General features: G+C 36.3%; 1 protein-coding gene across 3 annotated transcripts; it reads left to right on the top strand.

Annotated features, from left to right (window-relative positions):
- Nucleotides 1–1607: 1607 nt before the first annotated feature.
- On the top strand, nt 1608–13070 carry LOC104247913 (hydroxyacylglutathione hydrolase 2, mitochondrial). Of its 3 annotated transcripts, none has more exons than XM_009804064.2 (11): nt 1608–1940; nt 2787–2830; nt 5294–5374; nt 5620–5727; nt 6723–6814; nt 7032–7106; nt 7175–7244; nt 8932–9033; nt 9347–9455; nt 10306–10368; nt 12777–13070. In XM_009804064.2, the coding sequence occupies exons 1-11, from the start codon at nt 1763–1765 to the stop codon at nt 12863–12865; spliced, it is 1011 nt and encodes a 336-aa protein (XP_009802366.1). In that variant the 5' UTR covers nt 1608–1762; the 3' UTR covers nt 12866–13070. The 3 variants fall into 3 exon arrangements, with proteins under 3 accessions (XP_009802366.1, XP_009802372.1, XP_070028117.1); XM_009804070.2 differs by having other exon boundaries at nt 1632–1940; nt 8932–9009; XM_070172016.1 differs by lacking the exon at nt 1608–1940 and adding an exon at nt 2383–2474.
- Nucleotides 13071–13399: the final 329 nt, after the last annotated feature.

Genomic DNA, 13399 nt, shown 5'->3' on the forward strand with positions numbered 1-13399 from the left:
TCCTGGATTAGTATATATCGTTGACATTCTCAAAGTAGGCTGTACACAACCACAAAATACATTAAACCTCAACTTCTACAAATACTTGAAAGGGTGTTCCTTCTTTCAAAAAAAATTGGATAAGAATAAAGGATAAATAAAATGAGAAAGATAAGAAATAACTCAATAATAATAAGAGAGGGCAAATTTCAAATGGATAAAGATGAAGGAATGGAGAAGAAAGGTGTAATATAAAGAAAAAGAGGAGGAAATTTAAGTTTTCAAAAAGGGGGCTAATTAGGCGTTAGTTGTTGTCAGGTGGGTCCATTTTAATGGTTATTATCACCCTTCACGCGCTCGTAGGCGACTTATTTCACACAATATACAACATAAACGACAGGTGATTTTATGAAAGGGATATGTTCAGATGGGGTTTTGGGGACATGCGATAGTTTAGGTAGAAAACTGACAAAGATTGTATAATTTAGGGTTTGAGGGTAAATTTAGAGAATGTAAATAATATTCACCCCTATATTTAACTACATCCTAGAGATAGAAGCATGGGCGGCCCGACGGGTTCCGTGGTCTAAAGCCAAATTTTATGAGGGGCCTTAATTTTTAAAAAATATTTATTTATTTATTTGAAGTTTATTTTTCTAGCATTTCTGAGATACAAAGTTATTAATAATTTTCTTATAATCAATAACTCTTAATAAGTCTTTCTTAACTGGAAATATAGCAAATCCATTTAACATTTCTTAAGACATTGTTGTTCTTAGGTAAGATTTTATCAATTTAATTTTGAAAATTTCTTTCCGCTGAAGCGACGATAACAAGAGTTATTAACATTATTCCATAAGTAATATAGACATTGGAAAAAGAATCAAATCTTTTTATTTCACCAAATATATCAATTAAACTGTTATCTTCTAATTGTACTATTTTTCTTAATATTTTTAATTTCGAAAATAAATCTAAATCATAAATATCGAATTGATTATTATGCTTTAAGGAACATTCAATGTTAAAGAAATATTTTTTCAGATTTCCATTATTTAGTGATCTTAATTTTTACTGCTAAATAGAAAACCAAAAATATTTTCATATGTTTCGAATTGATCAAATCTTTTGAAGTGAAAAAAATAGCATTCTCTTCTATGTATAAAGTAATCAATTCCAAAGGACTTTTCGAAAGATTTTGAGATTTTATTATCAATATTTCCATCAAATTGTTACTTTCTATATATCATACGTTTCTTACAAAATTCTGGTTCGATATTTATTGTAAGTGCAATTTTCGTGACAAAAATCATAGTAGATGTAAATCCTTCTTCTTTGTACTTGTTAAAGAAAAAATTAATTTTTTGTCACTTCACAGAATTTTTTTTAAAATTTATACATAGTATATTAGGTGTAACAAGAAAAAGAATCCTATAAATATGGGGCATAAAGTAATTGTTTTACTTGAAAGGTAATTTTTTTTTTGATAAAATAAGGTAAGCATGCTCTGTCATGTTTTGAAGACGACCCGATAGACCTTGTTGGGCGCGGTCTAACACTTTGAAGAGACACGTGTCGTGATAGAGACGACAAGACTGCTACAGAATTCATAGCCAGTCTTCGTTTTCTTTTTATTCTTAGATTCTTAGATATTAGTCTTCATCAGCCTACTTCATTAGTATTCCCTCCTTTGGCTTTTCGAGAGATGACTAATTTTAAAATTTAAAGAAGGTAGTATTATATTAGTGAAGAAAACCGTTGTGACTCGCTATCGGTTTTGACCATGGCTGCGGCATCGACCAGCTTTCATATTTGCCGGAGATTCCACTACAACAGCAACCTCCTTCCACGACGGGAGAACTCGTTTCCAGAACGGGTTAAAGCTTCCCCAACGCGGAGCATAATCACAGCTTCCATGAGAGCTCGACGTCCTCAGAACGTCCCCGGAGATTTCTTCGTCGGTAATCTTTGTTTTCAGTTTTTATTTAGGAGATTAACTAGTAAAGTTACCACCACTGAGCTGTGACACAGCCTCTTGCATAAGCTAAGTCTATTTACAATAGACACTGTTGGTCCGGCCATTTTCCAGAGGCCGCCCTTTTTATCTAACATTCCAAGTTTGTATCTTATAGCCGGAGCAATTTTCATCCTTCCCCTTTTTGGGAAGTAAGTACAACTTTTTTTTGCACAGAGTACGAAACACGTGAAGCATGGCTCGACGTCTTAATGATCACATCAAAATATGCCAATTTTCGGTTTCTGAATTTCCTCCCGCTTTCATAAAGTACAATTTTTTTGCATCCGTATAACAACACGTGGCTTGGCCTGGCAGATGAAAGTGATCTGGCCCAGGGCCCTCATGTACTTTTTTCTTGGATAGGAGCTTGATCCAAGACTCAAACTGGATCATTTTTCTTTTCTTTTGGGGGAGGTGGGGGGAATATACCGTGCACTTTGGTTCCGTGTTCTCGAAAGGCCCAAATTAAAGAATTTCCGTACTGCATTTTTTCTGTTTCTTATTTTTGATAAGCTTTTTCTCAACTGTATTTAGTTTGAACTATTCATTAGTCACTATTGGGTAATACTAATTATGTAATAAATATGTGACATTAAAGTCCAAATTAAGGATGTACTTCTGTCAACACCAGTTTGAAGGGATATGATCAATGATACATGCTTGCATTTACCAATGATTTAGTACAAATGCGATGGCACTAGATGTGCTTCCTGTATTATATATGATTTTATGCTTTTATGTTGAATCATGTTATTTGGTTTAATCTTTATGCAACTGTGTTTACTTGCAGATCATACATGCATAGACTGTGATACCTGTCGATGGATGGCTTCGGTAACCAAATTTTCTGTTTAAGTTATATGTATGAATAGACCAAGATACTTGTCAATGATTGCTCCCTTATGATCCCTGTTTCATGGGGCTTGAATAGATGATATAACACTGCACATTACTACACAAAATTGAGCATGAAATTAATTCTCGGTGATCTGTTTTAGCATTTTCATTTGGAGTGGAGGAGAGGGAAGGTGTATACTGTATAGTATGGTGGGAAACTGGAGTTACTCGCCGATCTGTTTTTAATCACTGTTGTTTACTCTTAGTGGTGAAATAAGTAGGGAGCTATCGCCCTTTTGTCTTAACAACTAGGTTACCACAGGAAGGATTTCTGCCGTTGGTGTAAACTTGTGAATGGATATTTTGTTCAGGTAGTAGAAAGCCTTAGATTAGCTGTAATTCTTAAATAGTTGAAGAAGAATCTGTAATAATGTGTAATTTAAAAGAGAGGAGACTAAAGGAAAGCTGGAAAACATGTTAAGTTCACCAATTGAAATGAAAGTGACGTATTAGATTGGTTAAGTAAGGGATGGCAACACCAAAATTACTTCATCGCATGGCAAATGCCTAAAGGAGATAAGTTTTGGTGATAAGATACATTAAAATGGGTGAAAGTTGGAAAAGAATAGAACGGGTTGAGAGTATGTCATCCAATGCTATTGGATTTTTACGGAAAATGAGAGGGGGAGGCCTAATTTGGATAATAATTATTTTTTGGGGAACCACTTTGGCCGAGAATGATATCTAGAGACACTTTTAGTAAGATGAGTTGATCAAGTAGTCAAGAACTGTTCCAGAGATATGATTCATGTGCCAGATGATTTCACTCTTGTTCCATCACTAGTAGGTGTACTTGAAAATTTTCCAATATGTAGGACTTGTTGAATGTGATGAGTCTGTAATGTAAAACAAGTCCAGATTCTTGTAATTCCCTAAAAGTACTAGATAGTACCGTATATCAATAAAATCTTACCTTATAAAAAAAAGGTGTACCTGGAAATTTTCATCAGACTGGTACTTTTGGGAACACTTTAGTTCTTCATTCAGGTAAATGAAGAAAGGAGGTGCAACGGATGCCAAGGATATACAACTAGTTATCCTAGTAGGGGTTGTATATAAATCATAGCAAAGGCTCTAGCAATGAGAATTAAAAGCGTTATGAATAAGCTCTGGGCCATCTTGCTAAATACTTCTGTAGACGGGTAACAAACCCTTGTTGCAAGTCCTTTTGCGAATGATTTCGAAAATTCTAGATTAAGGATCAGAGAACCAGTTTGTAAGTGGGATATAGCAAAGGTTTTACGTTCATGTGAAATAAGACTTTTTTGTTTGACGTATTTGTGGTAGTAAATCTTTGGAGGATGTTTTACCAACTTGTTCGCACCGGGTTTGGACAAGATAATTCCAGTGTCAGAGATCCCCAAAAAAAGAAGATTTTCAGTTGTCATGTTTTACATACCCATATATATATATATATATATATATATATATATCCTTGAGAAGACATTTGAAGCACCGGAAGCCTCATGAGGCTGAATGCCTCCTGTTGCGGTTGTATAATAATAAGCAATCCTGTAAGCAAATAGTTTGCTATGGCAAATGTCATCCTCCAAATACTTTTTACTGAGTTCTTATTGCAAGTCTCTACACAAGGTCGGAGAAACTATAATCTGTATGGAGATCTAGGCTCCAAAAGAAGGTAGCATTCTTATCTCAGTGTGACATCTGGAGCTATCTTGACAGCAGATATCTGAAGGAGGAGAGGATGCTTTATTATTGGTGATGTCTGTGCAAAAAGCATGGAAGGATTTGAACTACCTATTTTTACAATGGTTTTATGCTGCTGAGTTATGGCTGTTGATCTATGCTATAGTCAAGATTTAATAGGTGCTCTTGAGCTCTGTGGCAGAGATGCTGGCAAGTTGGAGGTTTAGGTAAATTGGGAAATTAAGAAAAATAAGCTGTGGAAACCCCTATTTTTGGATATTCTGGAAAGTAAAAACAGTAGAACTTTGATTGGATTGAGAGACCGAAAACGAGGGTCAAGAGCTTTCTTTTATTAATTAGTATTCTGGTGCAATATGGAAATACCATACGTGTAGATTGTTGGCTAAATTATTGGAGGCCTGATGTGTATTTCTACAACATTTTGTAAAAACATCACCACCTTGGTCTAGCATTAACGAATTCTTTGTATTTATCAACATATTAATGTGTTTATTGGTGTGTTTAGATCATAAAGACTTCTATTTTCTCCTATTGTATTTGGGTTTCATCCCTCTTGGATGTGCTTTTCAAAAACTGCTATCATTGAAGAACAAATATGAATTCTAAGATTGAAACAAGAATTTATAGATAGCCGACTTGTCTGAGGATGAGCATCTACTGTCGCAGTGGTCCCTTTATTTCCAGATGAAAACTAATTTGGAACTGATAATTGCTTTATTTCTTGTACTTTAGGAGAACTTTACACGAGTTGATGACATGTCAGCAGTCTTTAAACAGCCCAGCTGTGAAGAAGAACGTCTGAGAGCTCTTCAGGTACTCTATTTAGTATTTTCATCTATCATCTGATTCTCGATTGGAAAATACTATTAGCGATAATCATTGTGGAAAAAGAACTTTAGAACAAAAAAGACATTCCTAAAAAATATGCATAGCAATTCTAAATTCTAAGCTGATATGCTTTTAGCTTGGAGAAACTTTATTTGATACTCTTATCTAATCTTAGTTCCAGTTACTTTAACATGGATCTAACTTTCTATTTTGATTGATGATGCTTCAAGGCCTTAATATCATGCCCAACAAATTCAATCCATACAGAGAAGCCTGCCCATGATATTTTAGAAGTTCAGAAGACTTTTCCAATTCCAATAGATGAGCATACAATGCCGGTAGATCCGTTCTCCTTTTGTAGTTATCTTTGTGTATTTATTTCTCACTAAGCAGTTGAGATAATTGAAGGAGTCTGTCAACAGATATTAATTTGATCCAGACAAACTGTAGATTAATGAATACTGCTTTGTTCATCCTCATCATCATCTTCATGGCAGAAACTAAATGAAATCCAGTTAAAGGCTGTATTTCATTTGACGTATGCTCTCATTTTACTAGTCCATAACTCCTTGAATATGCAGATTACGTTGTTTAAGTGGCACAAAAAAACCCTTAGGTGAACAATACCTTAATTTTTAGCACAAGTTAAACTCGTGGTCAAAGATTGACCCAAACAGTTAACTCTGGTCAGCGGGTCAGAATTGACTCTTGTGCATTGCCCTATAGGACGGGCAGACCTTTGTGCTTTGCTGTGTGCCGCGTGCACTGATTTTCTGACAGGACAGCTTTTAGTAAAATGTTCATAACTTTTTGTAGGAATATAAGAATGACAAACGGTTTGAAGTGTTGGAAACTAGACTTCAAGAGCTTTAATTTAATATATTACACCCACCCACAACTCAATCTACATTGGGAGATATGATCGTTTGAAGTTAGAACATGTGCGGCTATGATTGTCTTCTTCCCTCAAATGCTTCCAATTTTCTCCCATGATACTGAAACCCACCCGAGTCCCCTCGATTACCAACCAAATCATTCCAACAAGTCCCAAAACTCATTTTGAACTTTTAGGAAGTATCAAAATTCAAAATGGGACTCATTTACTAAAAATGAAGAATCGGGTTATTACAGTTTCTTTTTAGATCACATCATTCTGCAAGTCTTCTGATATTTTTATTGAGAAGTTTTAGCATTCTTGAGTGATGAAATGTATAATTAGTTCTTAATGCCATTTCTCTTTTCCTATCTGGCACTAACAGATGTGTAGAAGCAACATCACCTATTTCCTGAAACTTTGTGTCTGTCTTATCTAAGTGTTTTCTACTACTTTCAGGGTGTTTACCACTGTGGTTATCATTCTGAAAAGTCGTTTGGAGCTGCTTCTTATTTGATTGTTCGTGATGAAGGAAATATTCTTGTTGACAGGTATTTTAGCATTCATACTTCATGAGAGCCTGTTGGCTTTACAATCAAAACAGGGGGTGGCTGAAGAGAACTAATTTAGTAAATAGGAGAATGTTATCTTATATCATTACTGGGAAACAATATAAGGAAGTTGGAGAGTTGGGAATTGCTGGATATTAGAATTTCGAACTTTGATGCATATGAACTTAGTATTGACAGGCTAACTAAATATTTGCAGTCCAAGGTACACAGAAAGATTGGCAAATAATCTTAAAATGTTAGGTGGAGCTCGTTACATGTTCCTTACACACAGGTATGGTGATATCGTTTTACATCATGTTGTTCAGTCCTAACATGCACTAATTATTATTTTGTTACCAGGGATGATGTAGCAGATCATGAGAGATGGTCAAATCACTTAGGCTGTGAGCGTATTCTTCATTCACTGGAGGTAATATACTCAAACTGTCGACCTTTTAGTGAGACTGATCATTTAAACGGTTAATATAGAACTCAATTCTGAGGCTCAACCAATGTCTGTCTCCATCAATCTACAATCTATAAGGTAGAGATTTGGACCTGAATTCCTTTTTAATTGGCTCGTGTATTCCTCATCTATACTCTTTTTCATTGGTTCTTATATTCCTCAATCCTGATGATGGTCTTTTATCAACTTGAAAGAACAATGTCGATCAATAAGGGGTATACGTAGAGTCTGCCTTCTCAGCCCCAAGTCTTTGCTAAAGCTCCAACGCCTTTGACTTTGTAACCTATTGGTAAAGTGTGTGGGGCTGGTGGCTGCTGTCCCGTTGCAAGCTCAGTTCAGCCTGTTGACTCTGTCCGCTGCAAATTATAAGAAAATTAAGTCACATCTAGTAGCTTTGCTCAATGCGTCCAGTGTGCGCTGACAAACTGACTTAAGTAACACTCCGACAGTGCATTTACTCGTGCAGTCTAGTCGTCTGTCCGTCAGTGAAAGCTAGTTGAGAAATGTAAGACCCAAGAAAATCAAATAGTTCTCTCCAAAGAGCTCGGCTGAAATATGGCGCCCTGTCGTTGACAATGTGCATTGGTAGCTCTCAATATTTCACCACATGATTAAAAAAAATCTCGGCAGCTTCACTTGTGTTGTGCCAAAGCGATGCCAGTACAAATGTCACATACTTGGATAATTGGTCTACCACCATCATGATTGTGTCGAACTCTTCGGACTTTGCTAGGCAAGCGATAAAGTCCATTGTGACATGTCCCATGGCTTTTCGGAAATTGGCAATGGATCTAAGTCTTTGCAGGTGCTTGATTCTGAATCTTATCTTGCTGGCACACTAAGCAAGTCTGCACATAGCATTCTGTATGATCGCGCATGTGTGGCTGATAATAATCTGAGTCTAGTTTTTGACCAGGATGACCCGCCCATAAGATGTCATGACATTCCTTCATTAGCCTTCTTTGAAGCACATATATCCATCATACCGCAATAAGCAATAGGCTGTCTTTACCTAAAATGCCTTGTCTTGCCTAGGGCGGCCAAGTTCATAAGCTGCTTTGGCATAGTGTGTCCTGCTGCCTGTCCATCTTACCGCAATAAGCAATAGGCCATCTTTACCCAAAGATGCATTGCTTTGCCATAGTGTGTCCTGCTGCCTGCCTACCCTGATGGCATCAAGTTTTCACTTCTAGCTGTTATGTTGGCTGCTTTGCCTTATAAATAAGTGTGTTCTCTCCCGGGCTTATACTCCAGCACATAGTTGAACTCTAGAAAGTTCTGGCATGGAGCTTACTTTGGTGTAAGCTTCTTTTGTGTCTGAAAAGCAGCTCGTGACAACATTATCCATCTTGATGACAAACACCCGAGCAAATAATGTTGCCCTGTACGGAAGCAATGCACAATGTGGTCATCTCCTTACGCTATTATTTGTGATGAGAAGTGATTCATACTAAAGTCACTGTGCTTCATGAGTTGTTATCTCCTTGGCTTTAGGGAATCCTTTGTATCACTTGTGATGCATATAGGGAGTTATTTCTCTTTTCTATATGTAATTGCTTCTCTTTAAATAGCACTCGAACAATGGTTTTTATATCTCTTATAAGATGGATTTACAATCCTAGACGATGATATTGACATCAATATATTTCAGGTAGATCATTCAACTACTGCCATAGAGATGAAGCTGGAGGGAAGTGGACCGTGGAGCCTTGGTGACGACATCGCACTTGTACATACACCTGGACATACAAAAGTGTGCAAATTGTTCTTTGTACCTTGCTTAATCAACGTAGAATTCATTGTTTATCCGATTAGTTTAGGGATAAATATAGTTTTGATTTCAAAATTTTATCAGTGGCTAATGATTCCTTCTCGTTATCTTCGTGAATTCATGGATCAAAGTCTTAGTTGACCAATTCTTAAACACGTACAGTTCACTTGTTTATCAGTTTAGTCTATTTCAACATTATACGCTTAATGATTCTTTCTAGTTATCTTTGCAAATTCATGGTTCAGACTTTTAGATTACCAATTCTAACACCATTTTGTGTTTGTCATAATGGTAGGGGTCAGTATGCTTGCTCTACAAACCATTTAAAGTGCTTTTTACTGGAGACCACTTTGCAATGAGTGAATTTGGCTGGTCCATTTTTGAGAGATACAACAAGCTTTCAGGTGCACGTTCATGGTATCTTTATTATGTTATTATGTTATATTAGCTGTGATGACAATCAAATGGCTAGTGGATTGTAGGGTGAAGATTTCCTCTGAATAGAGTTAATGTTGGAGGAGCATATTCCACAAGGGGAAGGGGGAAGAAAAGATACCTTTACAGCGGTCTCAAGAATAATGAGTAAAATGTTGTAGTGGATTAGTGAATCCATATATTGGGATTGCTTCCAAGTATTGGCTGTTCACGGTCCCAAGCACTATTGCAGCCTGCTTTAGCTTTAGCAGTGGACCTGAAATAAATCATTTGGGGAAGAAGATATAGCTCTTCTCTAAGTGCCTTGCTAAGTATATCTTATTCAGCAAGTTAGCATATATGCCCTCTCCAAATGAATCTGAAAAGATTATTTTGATGGACAATCACTGTTATGGACAAACTTAGATCTAGGAATCTCGACTCTGGATAAGTAGTGGACAGATGTCAAGCTGGGGTAACTGGTAACCTGCTCCATGGTCATTGACTAATTGGAGGTGGGCATAATGTGATTTCAGTTATACTCTAAAAGAAGTAAAGGGGGGAGACGTGATTCTTTCATGGCTCTCATAGTGATGCATCGTTGAGCATTTATGGGGTGAGATGGGGGCCTCCTCTGGGGGTTTGGTTCAACCCATTTTTTATTGATGAGACGCGGAACTATTTTTGACTGCGAAAGAGGTTTGTAGGGTTGTAAATGTGAAATATGTTTGGAGGTGGAACGTTGGTCATTTCTGCGATGTTTTATCTTTAGGTTTCTTGCTTCCTAGTAATGTTTCTTTTGCACGGGATCTGATATCTTATCTTCCGTTACTTTTGCAGTTCCAAAGCAATTGAACAGTGTCAAGTTGATGCTTGAGTTGGATTTTGAATGGATATTGCCAGGTGAGTAATGCTTGTTGTACAGAAGCTTGACTTGTTGGCACATTTATAAACTAAATCAAGAGCTAAATGAAGCGACAGCACTTGGAAAACCAACAGGATACAAGGAACATATTAGTAGTAACTAATGGTTATCAGTAGGAGTGGCACATGGGCGAGTTGGGCTGAATTTGGGCGGGTCAAGATGGGTTGAGTCATTAAATGGGTCATTACCCAACCCAGCCCAAAGTATACTTGGGCTAAGATGGGTTGGATCAAGATGGGCAAAACAATGGGTCATAGCCCAACCCGTGACCCATGTTTTGGAACCATACTTCATCTTGCATAAACAAAGCCTTTTACCTTTTATACACCTATGTATGTTCTCTACTTTCTTAGCTTCCTCATAATTTATTCATTCCAGGCACGGCGATAAATTGCTATATATCTAATTTTAAATTTTTAGCTAAGAAACACATGGATTAATCTTATACTCAACTATTTATCAGTGTTGTCAAGGGCAAAAAGCTCTAAAAAGCGCTCTAGGTCTATTTGGGCTTTAAGCGCAAAGCGCACTTAAAGTGTGAGCTTTAGTTAAAAAAGGCGCAATGAAGGAAATAAATAAAAATCTATATGTATTTCAAGAACAAAGTAACAAATTCATTTATAATGTTTCCCTTAGCAGCTAATACACTTATTTCTGATTATAGTTGTTTTTTAGTGCTGCTTGATTCAAGAGAGAACTCATGGGCAATGAGGCGCACTCCTACAACTAAAGCAAGGCGAAGCGCCCTCCTTGAGCTTTTCTGAGCTTCAGGGTTTAAGCGCGCCTTAAATAAGCCTTTGACAACACTGCTATTTATGAGCTTTTATTACTTTCTAAGACTAAATAACTATTTAAAAGAGTAAAAGAAAGAAGAAGAAGAAAAAGCAAAGAAAATAGCAGTTGAAAAAAAAAAGACAATGTTTCAGAAAATTTTTGTGCAAGATAAAGTTTTGGCTAGTTGAATTTTTTTTTCCTGATGTTGGAATTGTTCCATAAACAATTCATTTAGAAAAAAAGCTTTCAGGCCGCACGAAATTTTCAGAAAACTCCGTCGATTTCTTTTAGAGAAAAACAACTCGACAATTTTCTTTACAAACTTTGATATATATATATATATATATATATATATATATATATATATGTAGTTACTATTATCTTTTTCTTTATAATGTAACACAAGAAGCCCTACTCCCCATTTAAGAAGTAAGTACTCCCTCATTTCAAAAAAAAATATTATTAATATTTTGAGAATCAAAATATATTTTTTTAAATACAAATTAGTATTTAAAATTTGTAAGTTGAAAAATATCTTTTATGTTATTTCTAAATAAGTAAATTTCACCACAACTCAGTAAAATTATTCATATTTACGTCAAAACTTAAAAACCTTGATTCTCATTTTAAAACTTAGATACATGACTAATGATGGGGCAACTAAGTAAATTTCTAGAAAAATCTTCATTTGGGTTGAGATTCCTTTGTTTTGGGTGAGCTTCATGAGTTGTATTTGGGCTACTTCATGGGTCAGAATGAGCTATAAAAAATGATGCGCTAACTTGGGCTTAACCCAAATATACCTATGAGCTAAAATGTTTGTAGCCCAACCCATTTATCTCTGGGCGGGTTGGGCTGGTTGGATGGGTTTGGGCTCAAATTGTCACCCCTAGTTATCAACATGTCCAAAGGTTCAACTTTGTACACCATTTCTATCAATGGTTTGGGCTTTGAGGAGTCTATACATGTGTAGTGTTTGACGCTGATGCGACTTTCCCTTGTCTTCAGTTAACACACCGTATATCTTTCACCATCTTTTTTATTTTAATATCTTACCTTGAAGATTACACCAGGGAGAGGGCTTCAACTGGAAATATGTAGCAAATTCCTTCTCGTTCCTCTTTCCCCTCCCAAGAAAAACTATCCTAACAGGTTAATGTTGTTCTATCTGGCTGCATCACCCGCCTCTTGTACCTTCAATGATATTTCTGCTTGTCTTTTAGTTCTTAAAACCATCTTAAGCTTCACGTACTATTGTGCTGCTAGTGCAGAAATGTGTTTTCTTCTACTTTTATTGTTTTGGTATTGCAGTTAAGGGTGTTAATTGGTTGGGTTTGGGAGATCAAAATATTTGAACTAAGTCATGAATTAACTGATCAAACTTGGACTAAAATGGTTCAAGTCCAGATGGATAATTACGACTCATAACCAAATCTGTCGTACTTTAAGTTTGGACTAGTAACAATTTTCTGGGTTAAAATTGGCACTCTTAGGGTGTCAAAGGACGGGTCAAAATGAGTTGAGGTTTATGATCTCATGCATCCGAAATTCACTTGCATCTCGTTGGTTGGATCAAGATATTTGAGCAATTTAGTGTTCTCTTGTTCTTCAGGCCATGGTAGGAGAACAAAATTTAGCGATGCTGAGGAGAAGAATTCAAGCATAAGAGCTTTCCTAGAAACAAAAATGCAGCTGTCATGAGTCCTGTCGCCGATTCGTCTTGATAGGATTTTGTAGATAAACAGTTGGTTCATGTATCCAGTTCTTGTAATAATGTAAGTTCAGGTATGGTTGTCTTGGAATTTGTGGACCACAAATAAGCTTTTGGCCTAGCAGCTTTGCTTATGAATTTTCATGTAATATATGATAATCTTCAGAAGAAAATGACGAGAGAATTTGCTCAGTATTCGTTCGAGTATTGGCAGGAAGCATTAGATATTCCAAGCATCACACGCTTTGTTCTCCTAATGGTCTGTCATTGGCTCAGGCCTGTTTGTGTACAAATGTTTTTAGTGGTTCTTTTGCATTTGCAATCCTAATGTATGCATCTCTCTCTCTCTCTCTCCCCCTCCTAACCTATTCATTTCTTACCAAAATTATAAGGAAGATTATTTTGTGAAAGGTAGAGTAGGAATTGTACATCGTTTTATAGAAAGAAGCATTGGAAGGGAGGAAGAATGGATAGAGTTGGGGAGAGAGAGAAGGAAGTGGCTACTGCTTCCAAAAAGAAAAAAA

Source organism: Nicotiana sylvestris, chromosome 4 (genome assembly GCF_000393655.2).
Source record: "Nicotiana sylvestris chromosome 4, ASM39365v2, whole genome shotgun sequence".
NCBI lineage: Eukaryota > Viridiplantae > Streptophyta > Magnoliopsida > Solanales > Solanaceae > Nicotiana > Nicotiana sylvestris.